This window comes from Thermoascus crustaceus (genome assembly GCF_041956765.1).
Source record: "Thermoascus crustaceus strain CBS 181.67 unplaced genomic scaffold VTN00scaffold_2, whole genome shotgun sequence".
NCBI lineage: Eukaryota > Fungi > Ascomycota > Eurotiomycetes > Eurotiales > Thermoascaceae > Thermoascus > Thermoascus crustaceus.
In genome coordinates, this window is record NW_027192528.1 from 2,727,519 (window position 1) to 2,750,881 (window position 23,363).

At 48.4% G+C, this 23,363-nt stretch overlaps 8 protein-coding genes across 8 annotated transcripts; 2 read left to right on the forward strand and 6 right to left on the reverse strand.

Annotated features, from left to right (window-relative positions):
* Window positions 1-393: 393 nt before the first annotated feature.
* On the reverse strand, window positions 394-2,389 carry VTN00DRAFT_4545 (uncharacterized protein; the record flags this gene model as incomplete). The annotated part of the gene is made up of 7 exons (XM_069430984.1): window positions 394-644; window positions 699-805; window positions 856-1,135; window positions 1,190-1,625; window positions 1,676-2,107; window positions 2,169-2,302; window positions 2,356-2,389. 7 exons carry the CDS (start codon window positions 2,387-2,389, stop codon window positions 394-396), a joined length of 1,674 nt encoding a protein of 557 aa, XP_069290065.1.
* A 914-nt stretch (window positions 2,390-3,303) lies between these two features.
* On the reverse strand, window positions 3,304-4,560 carry VTN00DRAFT_4546 (uncharacterized protein; the record flags this gene model as incomplete). The annotated part of the gene is made up of 6 exons (XM_069430985.1): window positions 3,304-3,704; window positions 3,864-3,889; window positions 3,950-4,064; window positions 4,129-4,297; window positions 4,372-4,403; window positions 4,515-4,560. The coding sequence occupies 6 exons, from the start codon at window positions 4,558-4,560 to the stop codon at window positions 3,304-3,306; spliced, it is 789 nt and encodes a 262-aa protein (XP_069290066.1).
* Window positions 4,561-7,991: 3,431 nt separating this feature from the next.
* Window positions 7,992-8,980, forward strand: VTN00DRAFT_4547 (uncharacterized protein; the record flags this gene model as incomplete). The annotated part of the gene is made up of 3 exons (XM_069430986.1): window positions 7,992-8,085; window positions 8,132-8,322; window positions 8,633-8,980. 3 exons carry the CDS (start codon window positions 7,992-7,994, stop codon window positions 8,978-8,980), a joined length of 633 nt encoding a protein of 210 aa, XP_069290067.1.
* A 3,068-nt stretch (window positions 8,981-12,048) lies between these two features.
* On the reverse strand, window positions 12,049-13,667 carry VTN00DRAFT_4548 (uncharacterized protein; the record flags this gene model as incomplete). Its single annotated transcript, XM_069430987.1, has 6 exons — window positions 12,049-12,161; window positions 12,205-12,448; window positions 12,501-13,194; window positions 13,255-13,327; window positions 13,385-13,398; window positions 13,459-13,667. 6 exons carry the CDS (start codon window positions 13,665-13,667, stop codon window positions 12,049-12,051), a joined length of 1,347 nt encoding a protein of 448 aa, XP_069290068.1.
* A 719-nt stretch (window positions 13,668-14,386) lies between these two features.
* VTN00DRAFT_4549 (uncharacterized protein) lies at window positions 14,387-16,689 on the reverse strand (the record flags this gene model as incomplete). The annotated part of the gene is made up of 4 exons (XM_069430988.1): window positions 14,387-14,472; window positions 14,535-15,863; window positions 15,918-16,177; window positions 16,235-16,689. The coding sequence occupies 4 exons, from the start codon at window positions 16,687-16,689 to the stop codon at window positions 14,387-14,389; spliced, it is 2,130 nt and encodes a 709-aa protein (XP_069290069.1).
* Window positions 16,690-17,100: 411 nt separating this feature from the next.
* VTN00DRAFT_4550 (uncharacterized protein) lies at window positions 17,101-17,376 on the reverse strand (the record flags this gene model as incomplete). Its single annotated transcript, XM_069430990.1, has 1 exon — window positions 17,101-17,376. The coding sequence occupies one exon, from the start codon at window positions 17,374-17,376 to the stop codon at window positions 17,101-17,103; it is 276 nt and encodes a 91-aa protein (XP_069290070.1).
* A 2,347-nt stretch (window positions 17,377-19,723) lies between these two features.
* On the forward strand, window positions 19,724-20,437 carry VTN00DRAFT_4551 (uncharacterized protein; the record flags this gene model as incomplete). Its single annotated transcript, XM_069430991.1, has 4 exons — window positions 19,724-19,869; window positions 19,946-20,056; window positions 20,139-20,246; window positions 20,311-20,437. 4 exons carry the CDS (start codon window positions 19,724-19,726, stop codon window positions 20,435-20,437), a joined length of 492 nt encoding a protein of 163 aa, XP_069290071.1.
* Window positions 20,438-21,311: 874 nt separating this feature from the next.
* On the reverse strand, window positions 21,312-21,986 carry VTN00DRAFT_4552 (uncharacterized protein; the record flags this gene model as incomplete). Its single annotated transcript, XM_069430992.1, has 2 exons — window positions 21,312-21,485; window positions 21,567-21,986. The coding sequence occupies 2 exons, from the start codon at window positions 21,984-21,986 to the stop codon at window positions 21,312-21,314; spliced, it is 594 nt and encodes a 197-aa protein (XP_069290072.1).
* Between the last annotated feature and the right edge of the window lie 1,377 nt (window positions 21,987-23,363).

Below are 23,363 nucleotides of genomic sequence, written 5' to 3' on the forward strand. Positions count from 1 at the left end.
GGCTATACATGGATCGAGGGTATCTTGGTAGAGTGTACTTCTAGCGCCCCCAAAACTCCTGGCAACCCAAAGGCGGTGAGTCCATCAACGCCCATCAAACCAAATCCAGACCTCCCTAACCTCCCCCGCCCCGAATACTATCCAATCACACACTACTGTAGACGTAGGTACGTTCTCTATATGCTGTTCTCGATGGGTATGAGGAAACCACCTTCCTTAAACTGACATAAGATCTGCATGGATATAAGCAACACACATTGGTTATCATACAAAAATACCGACGAACCCAACAATCCCCAAACCATAGCACAGCTAGATACTCCTGAAGGTGACCAAATTGATACTCCATAACGAATGATACCTTGACGCCGAGATGCCATTCATGAATCTAAATCAAGGGGACTTTGCGGCCCCTTGTTGATTTGAATTTCTGGATGTATTCTCGCTTCCAGATTGCACTTCCTGTTCTAGGAAGTTGGACCAGAGCTCCGCTAGCGATTCCTTGCTGGCACTTCCGTTATCAAGAAATTCGGTTGCCAACGTCGGGGTGCTAGGTGTTCGATGAACGGAGGTGCTTGGGACTCTAAGCCTGCCACCCATACTCGATGTTCCAGGGCGTGCAAGACCAGCCTGCTCTCGCTGTTCTATCACAGTTGTCAGTCAATTCTTCGAGATTAGGCGAACACATCTGCGCTTACCATCAGTCCAGCCCAAGAGTGCTGCAATGAGCTGCAATATCTGGAACTTCTTCGGATCCGAGCGGTCGAGAGCAAGGAAATGTAGTAAATGGTTGGTGACGATGTGTCTGAAAGTTTAGTAGGGATGAAAAATGAGCGCTTTGACATTACAACATACCTGTCAACATTGTCTTCTGGCTTTCCTCTCTTCAGGAATCTCAAAGCCTTCGTCAGATGGTCATTGAGTGTCACTGCTTCATGCCTTAGCTTTCCTATGAGAAGATTCTTTTCCTTCACTTCCTTTTCGAATGGCAATGCCCTCTCCAGCTCTTTCTCAGCGGCTTGAAGTGCGGCGTTCGCTTCAGAAGCTCTTTTCTCTGCATCGCGAAGAGCTTGTCTTAGCTCCTCAAGTTGAGCATCGGAACTCTCCACAAGTTCGCGCAGTTCCTTCTTTCGGGCTGAAGAAGCTGTCAGCTGTTACGTCAGAGACCTAATTCAAAGTAGAAGACTACCTGATTGAATTTCCTGCAGGGCCTTCTGTAGACCATCTATTGTCACTGCTTGGCTGTCGCGCTCAGTCGTGGCCTTTTCGTATGCATCTTTGAGACCTGAGAGCTGTTCCTCAAGGTCTATGACTTTCTCTCCGAGGTTCTCCCGAATAGACCGCTCCTCCATGGCAAGAACCTCCCAGTTATGCATAGCCTGTTTGGCTTCCTCGAATTCCGACCGAATGTAGGCATGTTCTTCAACTAGCTCTTCCTTCTCCTTAAGCCAATTTTGCTGGGATAGATTCGTCCGATTCCGCAGACTAGAAAGCTCTGATGATCTTTGCTCAGCCTCTTCTGACAGTGCCGCTATCTCAGAAGCCTTGGCTTCGAGCTCCGTCTTTAAGTTCGAATTTTGATATTCCAGCTCCTCGATTCTTGATCTTGCCTGGTCCAGTTCTTCCTATTTGAGGATTTAGCAAGGGTCCCAGCGGCCGAACTGCGGAGACATACAGCATCCTCCTTCAACCTCTCTCCAAGCTGCGACTTAATTGTGTTAACCCTTTCCAGGAGTTTCTGGAACTGGTTCTCCGCGTGTTCTTTCTTGCCCTCCGAATCCTCCAGCTTTCGTTGAAGGACATCCATCTCCTCGCGATGCTTAGACTGTATCTCCTCCAACGACTTCCGCATTTCTATTACTTCTGCTCTTAAGGAATCTCTGTCTCGAACAAGAGCAGCAAATCGCTCTTCAGACTCAAGATGAGCGGAAGTAGATGACTCGGAGCTGAGAGGCCTGGATTTGTGGGCGACATCTTTTTGGTCTTGACCAGCAGAAGGCTGGTTCGTCTCGGTATGGTCTGCAGCATCACTATTTGTATTTTCCAAATCGGGCTCTGGCTCTGCTGTCTGATCTATTGCCGATTTTCCATTAGGCAAATTGTGGTGCTTGTCCATTGCGCAAGATCAGTGAAGGGCGATCTCGGGACCATTCCAGGTAGCCACTCACCGTGGGCATCGGAGATTCGGAATCGCGGCCTGGTTGCCCTTCTATCGCATATTCTGTGCGGGCATTGGTATTGTCCTCATGTGGCTGGGCTTTCGCTGCGCTCTTGTTCTTCTTGCTCTTCTTCGATTTCGCACCTGGTTCGGAACTATCAGTAAAGAATTTAAGGGCAAAAGAAAGGCACACAAACCTTGAGGGGTAGCTGTTGTAGTATCTGCGGGCATGCTGTCTCCCATAAGATCGTATTAGATGATGGATATTGGTGTCAGTTGCTTGCAGTCGTCAAGCTCATCGATGCGTGCACAGGACACGGCTGTCAACATCGCTAGCGCGCTTGAAGTCATTAATTAAAGCTCCGCCGGAGGTCCCACCCTCCTGCCGCTGCAGCGTCGCAGCTACAAGTACATTACAAAGATCTCTCCATATTCATTCAGAACTATGGAAATTCTGCAGCGACAAAAGGATCAGTGAAAAGATATTCTTGTTGCCACTTGTAGTTAATACCAAGTCTAAATACATGCTATTGGTCTATTATTTCAGAATTCCCTTGTTTGTGAATTGCAGAATTTCTACAGATGGATACTTTTAGAACAACAGTGCAGGAATGTCGCAAAAAGCGACTGGATCGAGATAAAAGGTACCTTTCCCATTGATGTTACACAAGCCCAGTGGCTCATGGTTGCAAGTACCGACCTCTGGAAAGCGGACATTTATTACGAGGGCTCTTAATATGGTTTGCAAACCCAATATCGCAACTCAAATATCACCATGAAGACCTCGTTACATGAAGACCGAGTCCTTTGCAGACATAGTGCAAGACTTCGCGGGATCATTTGAGCCCGGATATTTCATGCTCCTACCAGCAGAATTCAAGTCGCTGCATTGTCGACTGAGCCGAATGGTCCTGTAAATCCCAAGTTAGAAGTCCTGTAAATGTCTGGCGCTATCCCTTTGAGCAATAAAGTTGCTTTCCCAGGCCTTTTTTTCGAAGAATTGGCCGATGTCATTGATCAGGTAATACCAATATAGTAACAAAATCTCAGACTTCCTCACAAAAGCCTGCTGATGTGGTTCACAATAGTGTCTCACCTACCTAACATAACGCCATTCTCTCCTCTGCGCTGCGCAGGCTCCCTCATCACATAAAGTCATCGAGGAAATTCGGATCTCGGTCTTGATTGCTGCTCTGCTGAACGTTTTCTTCACTCATCAAGTCGTCATACGCATGTTCTTTCTGCCATTTCAATTCCTCCCTCTCCTTCTTCTCTCTTTTCTCCTGGGCCCGCTTCTCATCTCTTATCCTCCGCTCCTCTTTTCGCTTTTTCTTCAGATATTCCTCCTTCTCGGCCATAAGGTCAGGGAATCTCTCGACACGCGTCTTGTTTAGCCTGTTGATGATGGCATTCTCGCGTGCAGGGACAAAGATCTTTCGCGTCAGTTTGGGGTTATGGAATGACACCTGGCCGGTCGCCATTGATGCATTCTTCATGAGATTCGACCATGGCGTGTAGATCACAGTGATGTTATCTTTCTTGTTCCCTATTTATTAATAAGCTACGGGGACATCAATGATCCTGATTCAAGGGATACTGGTTACCTTCTATCGAATTTGCCTTTGTGAGTTGCGCACAGTCCTCCAAGAGCTTCTGTGGGATATTGTCCCAAGTCTCATTGTCGCGAAGACGTAAATAGACATGCGCACTAGAGAGATTATCGACATGAAACTGCAGGCTAGTCAGATAATCGTGAAGACCCGAGACCTATGCAAACAAGCAAAGACGAACCCTGGTAACATCCAACGAGAGTGCGTCAGTGCCTGGAGATGAGAAATAAATGGGATTAAGGTAAGTTTAGAGTACCAGACATCCTGTTCTAACCCATATTTGATAAGCTCCTCGTCTGTTAATTAGTTTAAATTAGACCATTTGCCCGACTGTCAGAACCCTACTGTGGGTTGCCATACTCTCAAACTTGTCTTTCCCGACGTAGATCGAAGCCGGAGGAGAAACCACGTTCGACGTGAAATAGTAAACCATTTCGGAAGAGCTGCCCAAGACTGTACGCTTAATGAATCCAGGATCAAAATTGTCTAACCTCGCGCGCAGAACGGCAGCAAGTCTCTGCCCTAGTACCTTTAGACAGATAACGTGAGTCCCAGAAGACTGCTTTCTCACTGCCTAGTAATTACTCGAGCGGACGGACATACGTTGTCCTGCCTAACTTTTGTGGTGTTTGTGGCTGCAGCCGAGCTTAGTCATCTGTTAGCACCTAGTTAGTTACCTACAATCCCAGTGATTATTGTTTCCGCTCTACTCTGTAACTTCCACGTAGTGTGATATTAAGTTCTACCCCACTTATCGCAGAGATCATTGCTGTTAGGGCTCAATTTTGACATTGCCGAAGATCTCTGTGTTTTATCCTTATGATAGAACCACCGCACCTTCTGAAACATTCTATGATTTTAGTGATACTAGGTATGCTTTTTAACTTCTAAATTTATTTTGGCAAACGCCTTGCCGTCTATTATCTCGAGTCATGCACCATGCCACTTTATTGATTAAGTTCACAAGCTGGATGCTTGTGGATAGGTATTTTCAAATGGTTTCCAAGTGTGGGGGTTGACTTCATCAATCCTATATCCGCTTCTGGTCACGCGAATCCGTCTGAATGTTTCGGCTAAGAGCTCCCTGTGAGGCACAGTATTCAGTGGCATGCAATTCGAAGCAATAGTTGTGTCGGCAGCTCGCATATTAGCACACTTCGATCCTTTAGATACAGGAGATAAGAATGTAGGTATGCTCGTGTTACTCCGTAGCTATCAGGAGATACACAGACCATATGATAGGTAGCAGGCCATAAGCAAAGCTAGTCCAGATCATATTAGAGCAAAAGCAGTGGACAGAGGGGAGGGGTTGCTGAAAGATATGGCACGGTAGTGTAAACGCCGCAAGGGTACTGATCGAAGACGCACTGGCTACCTGACAGCAGAATAGCCTATAGGAAATTTTGCAAATCATACAGGAGTGACATCAAGACCGGAAGTCTTTAGTAGCCGCTACTCCGTATTCTAGGGTCAACAGGGTAGAGCGAAACGGTCAGGAGGACCTGCTACCCTGCTCCCGAACATAACCGTAATACTTGCAGAATAGAATATTGGGACCTAATTGCTGAGCTACTGCAGGGTGTAAGGGCAATATTATATCAACTGTTGGAATAGGTTAAATCGGGAGCTATGTCAAGAGATCCCTTACGCAGGATGAGGTAGGGGACGCTTTCTATGAAGTCGTGCGGTGCTTCCCAGTAGTCCCAGTGATTAGGAGGAAGTACTGCAGAGGTTGTTTTGTGATATGCTCCCCTAGGTGTCTGTTGTGATGTAACACAGTAATGGCGAACTGCGAACATCAGGCAGTACTGTGTATGGAGCACAGTAATTTGAGCAGTTTAAGGGTTCACAGGGAGGCCCACTGTCGGTGAACCAAAAAGAAAGAAAAAAAAGATAGTAGCCAGCTGGAAAAATGAGTGTTAGTAACCTGAGTGACCTGATCAGCATTGGGGAGTATGGACAAAACTTGAGCAACATGCTAGTAAGCTCGGCTGTCACAGCTAGAAAACACTCTGCTGGGTTGGGGGAAGGGGGGGGGGGGGGTGGTAACAGAAGATATTCCCATAGTTTAGCAATGTCAAACAAGTTAGACACCTGATGAACAAGTCTTATTTACATATCTATCTGCTCTATTGCTACAATACTGAAGACATTCACATAGATACTATTAAGTACTTGTCTGTAAATAACGCTCATAACACCTAGGACTTAACTATATATGAACACCAAATAATTGAACAAAAGCCTCGAGTTTTCAGCTCCTTACTGTTCTGTATTCTGTCACTATCAGTTGAATCATATTGCCAAGCTCAACAATACCTGTCAACGCCAAAGTTAATAGCTGTGGACAGTGGGTCGCACCGTCTGCAGGTACCCTTACCTAACAAGTCAGGTAGATGTTCTCGCGCTAGTACGCAGTAGAGTTATATCCCATGATGCCGATCAAGCCGTCTATCCCTGGAACTCCACAAATCCACGATGGCCGACAAACCTCCAGGCCGCTACATGCCTCATGGGCTGCCAGCCCTGGCGTCTCTGCGAAGTCTTTTGAGCAACTAGTTACTCCATACTTACAGAGTCAAGAGTGCAAACCACCGAGTACAATTTGAAGTACACGTACAGTACTCCGGATCCAACTTGCTCCTCGGAGGTTAGGCTGCGGCTTCTGTCGACCCAACCCAACCATTCACAGCATCATATCCATCACTTTCCATAATCCATGTCCACAATCCCAGTAGTTCAGCATTCCGGCTAATCAACCATGCTTCTGGCATATGCCCGGATAGGCTATACGTTGCAGGCAAACCGCGGGCAGTTCTATTTGCTAGCTCGCCTCAAATCGTAGCCACTCTCGGCTCTCCAGATCTCCCCGACTCGCTATTTTTTCTCCAATCACCGACCCAGATGGTCAATCAACCGCCAGACCACTTCTGCGTGACATACATTGAGCATGCATTTCCCAAACGGCAAGGGGCTCTTACTCGCCTCCCGTTGGTCGTTTCTGGGGATCTTCTGAAACCTGGGCTACGGAGTACTGCGGTTGATCCCAGAAAGATTCCTAGTGCAGTCCCACTGACAGGGATGTTGATTTGGCGCTGCCTTTAACCAGAATACTTGCCTAATTGGCCTTGATAGACCTAGGACATAGGGTCTTGCTGTTACTGCTATAGCTATTTCATAGCCAACATTTAAGGCAGCATCAAGACCTGGCCCCTGCAAGTGGACCATGGTCGTGCTTGGAATCCCACTGGGGCCACCTCCGTACACATGTCCACCGGCCCCGTCTATCTAATGGGAGGTGACACCTGTACAGAATAAGTTGTACTCAGCAAACTTCAACAGTACGGAGTTCATTTTACAGCAACTTAGACCGCTGAGCAGGTATCTGCCGCTAGGACTCAGAAATGATTATTGCGTTCATGGCTTTATTAAACGAAATTCATATTATTATACCATGGCGATAGGTTCCAGGTAATACGAAAGCGGCAGTAGCACATAGTCCATGTAGAACTGCACCCGTCTGACTTGAGCATGAAATCTCAGAGCTGCGAAACTAGCGCCCGCCGCAATTCATTGACGCCGGAACGTATCTCGCGTCTGTGCGGTTCAGCCACGTCTTCTCCGCCGATGGGAGTATCCAAGGTTCTTTAGAAGGATGCATCTTTCGCCCTGTGCTCCTGCATAAGGAGGTGAGCAAGCACTCCGGAGTTCGCACTCGATTCAGTCGGCCGGACCAGTTTGCATTTCCCAGGACGGAGTATGGCTGACGTGGTTAGCAGCCAATCTGATTGGTCAGCAAGTCGAATTTAGGACTTTAGGAAGGGCGGGACCGAGATCCTGGATGGGTTCTCAACGGCAGCCATGACCCACAACTGATTCGCTGGCAAAAGCTGGCGGAAAGCAGAAAGACGTTATACTTCGTTCATCCTGTCTTGTTCTCCATAGGAGTAGGCCACTCCAGGAAAGAGGACGATGTGGTTTGCTGCCAGGGGTTTTCCTGTTTTTAACTTGTCTTTTTTTTGCCCTTCCAGGTGCGTTCGTAACGGCCCGGGGGGGGGGGGGGGGGGGGATGCCCAGGTTAGAATAATCGTATACCCCGGACGGGAGCTACTTATCCGCCGAAGCGACTGTCATGCGGCAAAGGTACGGAGCACGGAGAAAAAGGGGAGGATCCGCGGACCAACGCGCCCGTGACAGGAAGCTATCTGAACCCCACCTGCTCAATGTACAAGAACCCTGCAGCATGCACAGATACGTATCATAACAGCATTGTCATCCTGGACGCTAAGCAAAATTCACCGAGCCACGCTATATTAGGCATGTGTTTGGCTCTGAGGTCGAAAGACCGATCGGCCGTTGACAGGCCCTATCTCGACGCCTCGTCTCTATTGTCCTCCAGCCTTACCCTTTTTCTGGTTGGAGCCAAGTCTGCTGCAGCGGGTGAACCCGTCCGGCGCCCCACCTGCCACATGGCCGTTGGAAAATGAAGGGACACGGATCGTCCTGTCATGGACTCGGTACGGGATGCAGTCTCTGGAGAACCTGTACAAGACAGTCAGAAAAAGCGTCCTGGGGAGTTCTCGACAACATCTTTCTGCCCTATACACAGCTAACAAGTGACGGCAAAGTGGGTGTCTTTATTATTAGTAAAAAGGTCTAAAACGTTCGTTCGCAGACACTGTCATTCGCGTAGCTTGAGCTCCACGGCCGTTGAGTGATCCGGCTATGTGGGAACTTTAGCAGGAAGATCCCATGAAATCTATGCTCAAAGCCCTTTCTCGGCTCTGCTTTCTATTCCTACATATCTCACTCGTCTATTTGTATACTGCGCAGTCATCATATATTCTGCTTTTCTCACTTGCAGTACAACGGAAAGCTCAATGCTCCGCACCACCAACAGCTCGGTATCGTGATGACAAATACAGCGTCGAGGTTGGATCGAGACGCCGTTCGACGAGCTTTGGAGGAGGCTAGGAACAGCGAAGACGGCCACATCAGTCCCCAGACGAGTGCCATTCTTGAAAATGCCATTGGGGAGCTCTGGAATAAGATACAGAGACAACCCGAGTACATCCTCAGTCGTGATGAATTTGCTCTTTTCAACTACTTTCGGGATCGGTTCCGTGGCTCTCCCATTGCCCAGCGAGCTGTCGAACGTTTCTGGAACAACTATCAAAGAAATGCTTCCGATATTGACGGATACACGACATGACGCTTGGAAAAATTGCCCTGTGGCAAAAGCATGTCGTCTGAGAAACATGCAAGCTCCCGCAACAACTGTCTCTCAAGACAATCAGCTGGCGTCCGTGAACTAAATGCTCATTGCCGTAGAAGCTACGAGAAAACGGCTTGTGGAAGAAAAAGTGGACGGGGCCCAGCCTATTGAACGCTTCTCGCTAGATAGCTGTTTTGGTTCATCTACGGACATGAGCTCTACTAAAGCTCTTTCTATTCTCTGACCAAGCCAGGTTGGGCTTTTCTTGTTCAGTTTCCAAATTGGCGTCTGGACTCGTTTTACCTTGCAATATCCAACTTACGTGTTGAGCGCTGTGGCTGGGAACAACCTTGAATTTATTCATCCAGATGATCTGGGAGAGATGGGTCTTGCAACGTGGCGGCGAGTTTGCTTTCTCCGTACCCAGGTTCTGGTTGCTGTTGGATATCTCGTTTTGTTAGTTTGCGGTAAAAGCCGATGGTTTGAATGATGGGTCCATGCTCCGATGAGACGTCACAATCTTGGCTTATTTGTCTAATCGCCTCTCTGTCTTTGGCAACGGTTGCTATATCGATCCATACCATCGGTTCCTCCTGCGATCCTCTCGGGACGGGAGAAGTCGAGGATATCTCGCGTTGGAAAGAGGGACCCATTGCTAGCACCGGTCTTTACCTACCTGTCTCGAAACGTGTTCCATCAACAGAAACGTCGCAAGAATAGTGGCATTAGGACTCTGGAAAATGAGGATTTTCAATCAGAATGGCTGAAGCAGGTGTTAATATATTATTGTAAATCTCGAAATTTACCGGCCTGTTACGTGTCTTCACTTTGCGATACAATAGCGGGGCTCCATTCATGTTCTCCTCGTCTTGGCCCCGCATCACATGATCTGTGAATCTGTGTTTTCCTCGGGTTCGCTAATTTCAAGAAAGACTGTTCGTGGCTGATATTTTTCCTATTCGCTCTTGCTTCCCTTCGTCTCGTTTGTTAAGATTTTAGTGTGTTTCTCCCATAGTCCGAGGCGCGACGTGGAATATACCCCTGAGCTTCGATGCAACTTATGATGAACGTGTTTGGTGAGTTTGCAATAATACTTGAAGAGACTTTATAATTATGGCATTATTATTTTGCCCACGTCGAATTGAAATATAGTTAGATTCATTGGGGCTCTTTGCTATCGACGCTACGGCTTCTATGCTGTACAGGTGCATGGCATGATGACTTGCTCCATTTTCTCTCTGACGTGGGACTAGTTAATAAGGTACCAAGATAGATCGAATCTTGTCCTTGAGGCACCACTCAGGCCTTTTAACTTGAGACAATAATGTTAGCATGGAGTGGATAGCATGCTAACATGTCAACAAGGTTCACGTTGGCAAGACTACACATATAATACTTTGCATGATCCCGTTGGGGCCGCTTGCATCTGGAGAAGAAGTTATTAGTTGACATGAGAATAAGCTCGATTCTAGTAAAAAAAGCTGGCTACTACTATCGCATTTAAGCATTTAGTTTGCACGCATGATGATGGACCCATAACAAGGTATCAGTTCGACCCTTCTGACGCTAATAATTGACCACTTAAGCCGTTTCAGTATTTTCTTGGTTGACAATAGTCATGATATCGGAAAGTCGCTTTATGTACTTAGTTCTGGACTTTGCTGATTCGATAGACAGACTACACAGCCTATTCAGAGGACACAACCTTATATGCAGGTGTTACCTAAAAAGAGCATATCAGTTTAGGCAGAATGAAAAGATCAATACCGCATAAAGAAATAGTTGTATCGGATAAAGTGTGCCGTCAAGTCGGCTCACTCTTGGCATGGGGATCGTCCAGAGAGCAGAGAGCCACCCCGCCCCCCTCTTCGAAAGATCCAGATGCCAGTATTAAAAGCTGAGATATCCCGTAAAGCAGATGGTGACTTTTGTCTTATGTCACAAGTATCAGTTTCTTGCTATCGTCTGCCAGATTAAGGCAGTTGTGGATTACGAATGCGAGAACAAAACCTAAAGTTAAGCGCTTTTTAGGTCCGGTAGTACAGCAAGCACATGACACCATACATGGGTCTGCCTGTATACTCAACTCCCCCGCCCCCCATCATAGCCACCAAGGACATTGATTCAGCGGACGGAAAGTCGGCATCGACCTTCCCCACCACATACCATATCATTGATCAGGAGGGGCCCGACACTATGCTCAAAGCGTATCAAATTACCACAGATGAACATGCATAAGGGAAGCGCAGATAGGAGCCCTGTTTAGACCATTTCTTCTTGGGGAGAAAATCCTCCAAGGTTCTACATGTCTGTGTTCAAGTGAAAGGATTGCCAGGTTATCAAAAAACCTTCCATGTAACAATTTAATTTTTTAATAGAAAGGATGAGGACCTGTCCGTACAAAGCGAATGATGTTGAAACCGTTGCGACTGGTAAGCTAGTTACCCTGCCGCCCCGGTCTTTCTGGCTTTAAAACTCTACAAGCGAACGTTCTCGAGGTTCCTTCTGGCTCGGCAAAAGTTACGACTTTGGCTCCCCGTCGGCAATTTCGACGGCCATGTAGAATACTAATCGGTGGATATTAGACGATGTGAACAGAGAAAAATGATTTAGACGCTAGTCTGCAATCTACTCCTGCTGATGTTTCCCCGAGTTTGATCAATTATTGTGTACGTCGGCCAGAGAAAATGCAGAAAAAAGGCGCGTCCATCCTAGCAACAGTTACCTGCAATAGTTAAAGAAACGTCATAGTCCGTCATTCCCTACGTCAATAGGAATGTGAAGAGAACGAAGTCAAAGGTGTGACTTTGACGTATCGGGTGAACTCTTCCGGAGACGGGAGTTGTCGACACACGAAAAGCTTCTACCACTTGTTTTATCATGCAAACTTTCCTGGATTGACATAATGAAAGAATAAAGTCCAACAAGACACTGTTTTTTTTTTCTATTAGTGAAACATAAAAAAACCCATCCGATTCTCTTACTTCGAGCTTACTCTTACTGAAGGCCAGTTGTAGCTTCGAGAGTGACTTACCATAACAAGTGCGATAGTGATATTTAGAACATTAAGGAACAGTAGCAAGGTCTTTTTCCAGTTCCGGAACCAGCGGCCTCTGTTCAAATGGAGCCAAAAGATACCGGAGAGACCGAAAGTGAACCAGCTTGCAAATAGCGATCCCTGGTCAGATGTTAGTTAGGATCCAGTGAAGATATTTAGGTACCTCTATTTGGGACGCAAAGCTTTACCGCAAGGCCCAAGAGGTCATTAAAAACCGGTATTGCTTCAGCTATAACCCAAGAGAGCACCCAAAGAAGAGCGCAGATCAGGAACCATGTTCCACGAGCCACAAGTGATCTCCTGTGCATAGCATTGCTCCCGCGGAATATGCGAACATATATAAATTTCACAGCGACATGGCCATTAACAACTCCAGCAACGATGATCTTAGAAACTTCCATGTTAGCCTAGCAAGGTTCCAAGAGGTTTGCTATCAGGAGCAATAGATGAGAGACGCACCGTCGGCATCGCAATCCCATATGCTACCTTTCTCACCAGTGGGCGTGCGGAGTTCAGAGCCGGGGAAGCAACGTCAGAGCCCACAAAGAGGTATATAACGACGGTGGCCACCGTATAGAGAACAGTGTCATTAATTTGTAATAACGCTAGAGCTTTGGGATACTCCCTGATATCTCTGAGTTCGGAGAATAGAGTAAAGAAAGCGACATGGCCGGCGTAGGCGAAGATGATACTGGCGATAGCAAGAAAAGCGTCGTGGACAGTCGGTCGTGACGAAAACAGAGTGACGCTCTTGGGCGCAGTGTTTTCAACAGAGACTCCAACCATCGTAGTGAAGACGGCCCCAATGATGCTGATAAAGCTAACTATAGAGATACGGGAGAGGTCTTCGAGGCGTCGTGGGAGAGTAAGAACCAATGACGTGATCAACCCAACCAGTGCAAATATGATGGTGCAGGTTGCATGCTCGGTTAGGACATTCATCATGATGGAGAAGGTCAAGATATGGCTGCCCATAATAAAGATAAAGAATATCAGTTGCGCTGCTCCAAGAATTTCTTTACCAAATCTGCCCAGTAGTATCTCGCCTGCGTCGGCCATGGTATGGATGCGCATGTACCGTCGCTTCAACTGGCCGATGACGAACCCAGTATAAGTGGAGAGGATACCAATGCCAACTATTGCAAAGACTCCGCTATATAAAGTCACTATAAATAATCTATAGTAATACCAAGAGGCCACCGGTGGAACATACGGAACTAGCCCGAGAGTTGAGAGTGCTGCGGGAAGGGCGAGAATCCCGAGTGATATTGTCTCAGCTATCAAGACTGCTTCCAGCTCAGTTATCGTTATCCTTCCAGTTGATCTCCAGAATCTGGACTCACTCATCCCCGCTTGCCTGCAGCTCAGGTCATCGTAAGTTACAAGTTCCTTTTGAAAAAAGAAGGGCATCCCTTACCACCAGGTCATCGTTTTGTATTTCACATCGGCACCATCCTCGTTACCAAAAGGGTCAGTTTCATCTAGGCTTTTGACATCTGAATCTAACATCCTCTTTTCTTGATGAAGGGTATCCACATCGCGTTCCCGGTCGACCCCGTCGAATTGTCTCCCAGGGAAGCCCAGGACCGGCTTGAAAACGTCGACATGCTTCGAAACAGCCTCCATGTAACCGAAAATGAGCAGCAGAATGGATATGCCACGGGAAAAGGTCTGCTTGCTTTAGTAGCAGGCGAGCGAAGCTGCGGGACGGCATTAAATAGCAGATAACCATACGATCCACATGTTGTGTTAAGCAAAGAAGGCCCTCAAGGGTGGGAGCTCAAGGGACCTGCCGGTAAGTAGAAAGGACTACTAGGAACTCAGATTAAATGCAGCGTATGGCGCTTGCCTTGAGATTAGATGACAAGGTAACAGTGGAGTGGGCGAGGGAAGGAACAGCCGGATACATCGAGTGCGGAGCTATGGATAAGCAAGCGAATTTAGGCCAGGGGTTTGCAGCCAGTTCCCAAGTCTAAGGGAAGTGTATAGAACGAAGATTTGACTTATATTAGTTTCTTTTTTGCCCCGCCCTTCACGACCTCTAGACCGAGGACAGAAGCTAGGTACCTAATTTCATATACTATGCAGAGGCTGTCATCTGTCACGCCTTCGTCAAATCGACTGCGATACGACCCGAGATGACACTGCCTTATCCAGATGGAATCGTACCCAGTCAGCACCCGCGTTAATAAAGCAAACTCCCATGCCATGCACTACACATGCACCCAGTACATGTTAACGCCCAAGCTTCTATAAAAGAAAATATTTATCTGTCATTCAAGAGAAGGAACCAAAAAAGCTCTATGGGAACTTGTATTCAAACCATGCCCATTGACTTTCGGAATCTACCTGTTCGCGGGGGCATCAGGGTGGAGTGTCGGGTTCCCAGCCGGTGCTCGCAGGTCACTCTCCAGCACATCCGCTGGTCCATCTATTAAGAAAAACAGTCAGTCCTGGAAACCCCAAGAGCTTGCACGCTGAAGAACCACCTACCAGCCCTCAGATAGAGTTTGCGCTCAGCGCTGTCATATTCGGCTGACTTTCCGCTTTCGACTTCCTTTCTGGTCACGTCAAGAAGACTCTTTGGAAGGCCCATCGAGGCGAGAAATCGGACCGATTCGGTCCACTCAAGATCCTTCCTCTTGCTGTCCCACTTAAGCTCCTCTGCCATCAAATCAATGACACCGGGAAGGGCCTCAAGTGCTGCTTGTGCGTTCAAAAAAGCTAAGCGAGTTCTCCGGGCTATGACATCTACCGCGGTCTGAGCATATTCGTGGCGGACAGCATAGCGCACTTCGCCGTCAACGAAAGGATATAGCGGCGATATCCGCTTACCCCTAACGGGGAAACGAGCGTGCGTCGGTGATGATAAAGCTGCAACTTGCCAAGCTCGGTCTCCATAAGACTCTGTGAGGTGTTGAGCAACATCCGTTTCAAGACCAAAGTGCTGAATCAGGTTAATGAAGAGAGTCTTTGAGTAACCATGGGCACCTATCAAGCGAACTTGGTGGGTCTGACAGCTGCCATCAAGAACAGCACCATCAGCAACCAAGCCGCTACCGCCTACACCACTGATATCTGGAACCTGCGATACTTCACGTGTCTGAAGACCGAAGGTCTTGATGGCCTCGTCCACAGCTTCTTCTGCCATCTGACGATAGGTGGTCCACTTCCCACCCGCACAGGTCAACAAGCCTGACGGAGAGACTGTGATGAGATGGTTACGGACCAAAGCCTCGGTATTCTTGGTCTTGGGATCCCGCACCAGAGGTCGAATTCCGGACCATGCAGCAAGGACATCGCCCCGTCTGACATTGATATCAGGGGCTAGGTAGCCTCGAATTTCAGAAAGAATCCAGTTGATATCTTTCTCAGAAGGTAGTGGGTGGGGAGTAATCTCCGTAGGTTGATCAGTGGTTCCAGCAATCGTATTACCCTGCCAAGGGAGGAAAAAGATTACACGGCCATCAGATGTGGAAGGATCGATAAGACCCATGTTAGAAGGACTGTAATACCCTGGGAGGATCACGTGAACACCAGAACTTGGGGCCACTATCTCTTGCACGCTGGGATCATCCATTTTTCTGATCGAGTCAGTGAAAGGACCGGTGGCGTTTATGATGCCCTTTGCTCGGACAGTGAACTCCTCTGGCTTCTCGCCATTCTTCTCGGCGATGAGATCCTTCACTCGGGCGCCATTAAGCTTGCCCGAGGCATCTTTTGTCAGCCCTGTTACCTCCATGTGGTTTACGACTGTACTTCCGTATAACGCAGCCGTCATCGCCAGAGACACATTCATTCTAGAATCATTGTGTGCTCCATCTGCACGGTGTTAGTTGCATCTGGGTGGAATTGTCGGCAGGGTCGCGACCATACCATAGTAAACCAAAGCTCCGAATAGATCATCCTTCTTCAGCATAGGGAAGGCTTCCAATGCTTTACTCTTCGTAAGGAAATATGAACTTTCTATGCCCTCCGAACCTGCAAGGAAGTCGTAGAATTTTGTACCAGCCCAGAAATACGGAGCTTGCCACCATTTTTGAACTGGAACCATGATTGGTAGCCACATCGAAAGATGGGGAGCAGTTTTTAAGAAGTACTTCCGTTCGCGCAGGGCCTCCTTGACAAGAGCGTACCTAAGAGCGGAGTGTCAGTTGAGCTTAATGGCCAAGACATGTTACGCGCAAGCATACTGATTGTAGTCTAGCTCCCACACGGCCTTCTCGAGATATCTAACACCACCGTGGACCAATTTCGTGCTCTTGCTGCTCGTTCCAGCGCTGAAGTCATCCCTTTCCACCACAGCAACTTTCAAGCCTCGAGTGGCAGCATCAAGCGCAATTCCTGAGCCTGTAGCGCCACCGCCAATGACCAGAAGATCATATACATCCCCCTTCTGACTGTCCTGATCTGAATTCTCTGAGCTGCGCTTAAGATCCCTGATCTGCTCATCGCGGGACTTGACCCGGGGAAAGTTCGGAGGCACTAGCTTTCCAGCACTGTATCCTGGAGGAGGGACGGCAGGGGCCTCGGAGCCCGGGATATTGCGCGGGCGGTACGAGATATAGAGGACACCTGCTCCAGCTGCTGCGGCAGCGGAGGCGTAGAGGAGTGGCCGCAGAAATCGACGAGAGTGTCGGGCAGCCATTCCGATATGCCGACAGCTGATCGAAGCTTGGGTTGGGATAAAGGGTTTGGGCCGGACGGATTATCTCCGGGTGACTGTGTCGGGACAGAGGCAATGAAATAATAATGCACTTGAATGTGGTGTATCGATCTAGCGTTTGAATCTCTATCGCGGAGGGCAGACCGTTCAATGGTATGGATTTAGGAGATAAGAATAATGACCAGGATGGAAATACAACAAAAGGGCGAAGCTTCACAGGGCGAGATAGGATGATGATACAAGGAGAGCAAGGGAAGACAGGCAGAGCTACGGTAGGAGAGACAACGTGAGAGATAAAAAAAGAGGGAGAGGGAGGGAGCACGGAGAAGTCGTACAATGCAGGCTGGGGGTCGGAGGGAGGTGGGGAGGGGGGTAGGTGGGCGTGCGGCGTTCCTATTTGGGAGAACCGCGCGGATGTAATCTAATAGTGGTGAATTCCAAGGTCGTAGCGCAACCGGCCCCAAAGCAAGCTACAGGAACCTGGGTACCTGGGATGTAGGCGGGCTGCCGCTGTGATTGGAGGTACCTGCGGCCTGCGGCCCGGCTGCCAGGCGCGCCAGACCTTCCGTCGCTGGCGACGATGACGGCGAATCTGCGCAAACCGGGGCAGGGCACAAATCTCCCACCAATCGCCAGCTCGGCCCGGGAGCGCGTGGATGGGGCCGCCATGGATCTGCAGGCGGACGTGCTCTCCGATCCTCAGAGCCGCATGTGACTCTGAAAAACCTATGAAAAAAATATGAACGTGATCCTGGAGAATGGGGTCCGAGATCATATGAGATGCTCCAGCTCCACTGCCTAGACCTGCCTTGGCAGCTTTCCTTGCCGCACTTCTCAGCTCTATCTGGATTTGGTCACCTGCGCGGCGGTGAAGACCGTGCAAACTTGATAACCTTTCCCCCCTTCGCCCCCCCCTTTTTCCCTTCCTTTTTTTTGTTCGAGATTTTGAACTCCATTGTGAGTCAGAAGAAGCATCTGTCATAGTTCAGCCACCGATGCGATTGGCGCCCTGGGAGAGGTGCCACGCGTCCTTAGCACTTTGCCATTGGAAGATGTTTGCTTCGGGTTACCTCTTCTGCTATATGCCGTTGAACATAGAGTTACTCAGAGCACCTCATCATCCTCTTTTGGCTCATTTCAACTGCTCCATGTACAAGTGATACAGTCCTTACAACCCTAGTACTGTTGTTGCTGCTGCTCTTCACTGAATACGGAGCATGCTGCCGTCGATGCACTCTGTGCAGTCTGCAGATGACAACCACTGATTAATGGAGCCCGCTGGTCTAGAATTGGCGCAGTGAATAGCGTGGTGAGATAGGTGACACCATGGTCTTCAGTCCATTATCAGCCTATCGTTGCCATCCCAGCCTTGTGTGAGGTATATAAAGCTATGCGCCAGTCTTGATGGTCTGATCAATCTTAAGAGCTCGCTTACATCAGTAGCAGCTTATGAGCCTATCTCTTACTCTCTACTGCGAAGCCGATCTGTGGGGATTCCACGCAGCGATGCAGAGCTACCCATTTCGGTCCATTTTGTACTTGAAAACAAGGGAACGGGCTGGTAGGCTTAAACCCATTGCAATGGTAGTACGATTCTTTGGCACAACCTAAGACATGTAATACTATGGTGATATGTTTCTATTCTGGGTACATCCATGTGCGCATGGCATTTTGAGTGTACTTCACACATTACATGTTGCCCAAGTCCGAAATTCCTTTGGCCCCCAGCATCCTCAGACTAGCCATTCCAGCTGCTGGGTGAGTATCTAAAGAGAAAACGGGGATAGCTCGACTTCCGACGTGTGCGATGCGAAAAGAGACATTGCGGGGATGTGTGGGGTAAGAGCAAACAAAATTGGAGCAGCAGGGATACCCCAGCACAACCGAATGAGGACAGTTCAGGCTGCATATCTGTACTTCGTCTTGTAGCTCTGTCTGGATAAATGGAAGACCTGGGAGACAGATGCGGCGGCATTGGTATCAGAAAAAAGGACGAGCGAGTCATAGTTGGGATGCAACCACCTTTGATAGAAGGTTTGAGCTTGTTCCACACCTTCATGACCTCACAACTTTTGCAATCGATAACCCGTAATCCCGACCATGAGGTTGTTGGATCGCTCTGCGGAAACATTCCGAGTGCGGAATCAGGTCGGCTGCTAGGACGTCCGGTCCTGTTACAGATATTCTACTACTGCCATGGACTCTGCAATAAAAGCTCTTTTCCTCCTGGCAAGGACACTCGTCGCTGTTCTATCTTCTACTAGGAACAAAAAAATATTTTATCGCTCTGCTGCTCTACAGACGCAAACAGCTCCCGTCAGATAAAGTGTGGCCCTAACGTCGCGACCTTTATATCAAGCTTTTGACTGTACCCTTAATCTGAATAATAGGTATCTACCACGGCATTGGGTGTGACCTTATCATTCTTGCGGCTCGATGCACCCGAATGTCCTTGGCAATTGCTCGCTGTAGCTGCATTCGTCGTTCCGACGCTGTATGTAATAATCAACGAATTCATCCGTTGCTCAGCTTGTGTTCCTGGAATTAAGGGCCCTTCTGGTCTGCCGCTTATTGGCAATCTCGCACAAATACGTACGAACGCAGCAGAGCAGTACCGTCAATGATCTAGGACACATGGCGCTGTTTATCAACTCCAACTTGGAAATGTTCCCATCATCGTGAAGTCTGGAGCTTCGGCCAAGATTCTCTTAGGGCAGAACTCCCAGGCTCTAAGCTCGAGACCCGAATTCTATACCTTTCACAAGGCAAGCTAGCTCGTTCGTCCTTAACATCATCCATTGGCCTAACCCTATACCTCAGATTCTCTCCGATACTGCTGGGACGACCATAGGGACATCTCCATACAGTGACTCTCTGAAAAGGCGAAGGAAAGGTGTAGCATCGGCTCTCAATCGACCATCAATTCAAACCTACGTGCCGCACTTGGATCTCGAAACAGGAATTTGTGGCAGAGTTGCTAAAATACGGTAACGCTGGAGAAACACCTGTGGATCCGATGCCTATGATCCAACGCCTCAGCTTGAGTTTAGCCTTGACTCTCAACTGGGGTATTCGCATGGCGTCGCAGGAGGAAGAACTGTTCGAGGAGATCAGCAAATTCAGAAGCACCACTGGAAACCTCCAGGACTATGTTCCTCTTCTGTGACTTAATCCATTTAATGTCGGTTCACAGAAGGCCAGGGAGATGAGAAATCGTCGCGACAAGTACTTATCTTAGGGACCTTAACCGTGGTCTGGATGAGCGAATAGAGAAGGGGATACACCGACCTTGCATCCAAGCAAATGCCATCCTCGATAAAGAGGCAAAGCTGAGTAAAGAAGAACTCACGTCAGTTAGCTTGACTATGCTGTCCGGGGGACTGGACACCATCACGACATTTGTCGCATGGAGCATCGCCTTTTCAAGAAAGGGCTGCGGAAGCAATTAGGGAAATGTATATTGAAGAACAGCCACTTTGTGATGCCCAGGATGCCCAGGAATGTGCATATATTGCGGCCCTCGTTAAAGAGTGCCTGCGGTACATATATTCTTTACTTCTAGGCTCCTTGCCATTCCGTTTAGCTGCTGATGATATAAACTAGATACTACACGGTCCTGCGTCTCGCACTTCCGCGAGCCTCCATCAAAGACGTATCTTATGAGGGAACCGTGATTCCTAAGGGCACAATCTTCTTTCTAAATGCGTGGGCATGTAATATGGGTCTGTGAAAGAAACCCTTTGACTCTGAGAGGATCAGCCGTCAAGCTAATTACATGGTAGATCCTGAAATCTGGACCGACCCGGAAGAATTTCGACCCGAAAGATGGCTCGAGCAACCAGAAGCACCATTGTTCAACTTATGGCTTGGGCTACCGCATGTGTGCAGGCTCTTTACTAGCAAATCGCGAACTCTATTTGGTCTTCCTTCGCATGCTTAACAGCTACAAAATCGAGAAGCATGACGATGTTGAGTGGCATCCTATAAAGGGTGTTTCCGATCCGACAAGTTTAGTGGCTATCCCAGGAAAATACAGGGCCAAGTTCGTCCCTAGAAACAAGAATATCCTAAAGAGGACCCTGTCAACTTTTCATGCAGACTGTCATTGAACGTGAGGTCACATAAAATGCAATAAAAATTAAGTAGTCCAGGGCTATGTGCGCCATCTTTCATGTCCCATACATGAGGGAAGCCGGTTCACAATACTTGGCTGATTAAGGACTTGGATGGATACAGAAGGAGGTCTAGACCTAGAAAGGTCATACGGATGTAGCATTCCTAAACAGTGTATGCCACGCTTCGTGTTCAGAGTAGGTACCCAGGTGCTAATGGGGTTTCGGAGCAAGGTGATTCAATTTCCCGATGCTCGGAACAGGATTGCTTCAAATACGTCTGTGGGACCGGGAATACCATACCAATTATATAGCATCAGAACAGATATTCTTTTTTTATTTCTCATCACAACAATGTATGTTAATCAATCTCATGGAAACACATGGTTTTCGTACACAACAGAGAAATCGTATGGTAACGGAATTGGGTATATGATATCAACAAGGGAGAGAAGAACCTTAAAGCTCGTGGCTCACGAGGTATAGAGAACGTCAGGGAAAGCACACCAAAACGTCGTCCAGGAAAGGAAGTCCTCTGTGGATAGAAGGTGGAGAAGGACCCAACATGTCATAAGGCACAATGATCGCGTGGATTAGATCCCACAACCGCCCCAAGGACATTATGGGGCACTTTAATACAGTAAAACTCCCGGGCAACTTGCGTAGCTGAATAAAAGTAAGGGACAAGCAAACTCTGAGAAGATGCATGCGTTACAAGGTAGTCAGCCGTCTCTTCCAGTCACGGACTTGATCGAAACAACTAGCATAATCTCGTAATTCGTCCCGCACCCGATCCGACAACGCCAGCGGTTGCGAAGATGAGGCGCTTTGTAGAGATGAGAGCGATGTTTGAGATGATGAGGGACATAAAACTCGCGACGAAGACGGCGTAACATCCGAGAGAAGATTGCTATGCCCGCGGGTGATCGGTGTAGCCATCGGCTGGCCAAATCTTGCTGCCGAATATCTGTGGGTCGTAGAATCCATTGCAGAGTTTAAAGGCATATTTTCTGACACCCCCTTGCCTGCATTAGAAGCGGTAGGAGAGGACGGCCCATGGTCAGACGAGAGCTGATCTAGCTCCGCGAGTCTACAGGCCTGGGAACAATAGGCCCCCCCAAAAGTCTGCCGGTCGCAGACCAGACAGAAGTCCAGAGACCACTCCATTGCCATATCGTTCAATGTGATGATAAGACTGTGTAAGCGGCGTGATGAGATGGTTCAAATGGTAACGGTCCGATCAGCGGAGGCGTCGAGAGAAAAAACGGTGTACAAAGACGCTCAGAAAAGCGAAGAACGAATGGCTTTTGAGGAAAAATTATCTAGCACTGACAGAGCGGATAAGAGGGGAAAGCCGGGCGAAGTCGAAGAGCAGAACGGCGGATGGACGAGCTACTAATAATGGCAGAAAAATCTCGAGCTGGAATAAGATGATCGCCTCATAGCCACCACTTCATATCCATTCTCCGCACGTCACGCAGACGGCAGCGGCCTGGACGTGAGGTGCTAGGTGAGATATTGGCAGCCGCAATAGGTGCTGATGACAAGACAGATGGTGTGATAGGTGAGGAATATGGAGTCATGGGAAGATGGTTGAACCGGGAAAGACGAGAGCATATAACGATATCGAGCCAAGGCTCGCAAGCGAGAAAAGAATGTATATTGGGCAGTAGGAGCGTGGGAGGCGCTGAGAGGGCAAGGCCAACGACCTTCATGCATGCATGGGTGGAGAGGGGTGTGATGGATGTCCCTAGAGTTCAGGAGGGTGTGCGCCCGAGTGGTGTGCTCATTTGCGGGCCCGGACTAGATCCATACTCTAATAATAATAATATCGATGGCGGAGTGGATCTACACAGGTGACGGATATAGTGTCAAATAATGCTTTTGCTTCTCCTGCAGCGAACGGACGCAGCGAGCCCGAACAGGGAAGATGGTCGAGACTCACCAGGCAAGCAATCTGTACGGGTGGAGAAGGATCACGAGTCGTGGTCTCGGGCACTCAGGGCGACAAGAAGCCTGAAGGCGCCCGTACTAGATGGCCCACCTCACGATTCATCCTATCCCCGTCCAGTGGTCACCTCCCACGACGGCGGGGACTCTCGCCTGCAGTAGCGTATGCAGCGGAATAATACCTCAGCTCTGCCCAGGTGCGGCCTGCAGGACGGCGATCCATTCTCGCAGAACAAGAGAGAAAAAAAGACACTTGACACTCGACTAAAGGAGCAGGGGTAGTCAACAAGAATTGGTCCTGACGCAGGAATACCGCATATCCTTCCTTCCTGTAATCGTCGGTTTGACAAGGCAACCCGAAGACCCGAGAAAGATCCCGCGTCGAAGTAGGTACCTATCTATTATGGTGGATCCTGGAAAGATTCTTTGATACACTCCACAGACAGGGATCCTGGCTAGTCTTAATGCTTTGATGCTGCCTTTGAACTTGCTACTGGCATACTTACTACCTTTTCAATGCTCTAAATCACTTAAAAGTAACCCAGCATACTCCACGGACCAGCTGCTTAGTATATGTCTACTGTAGACCTAATA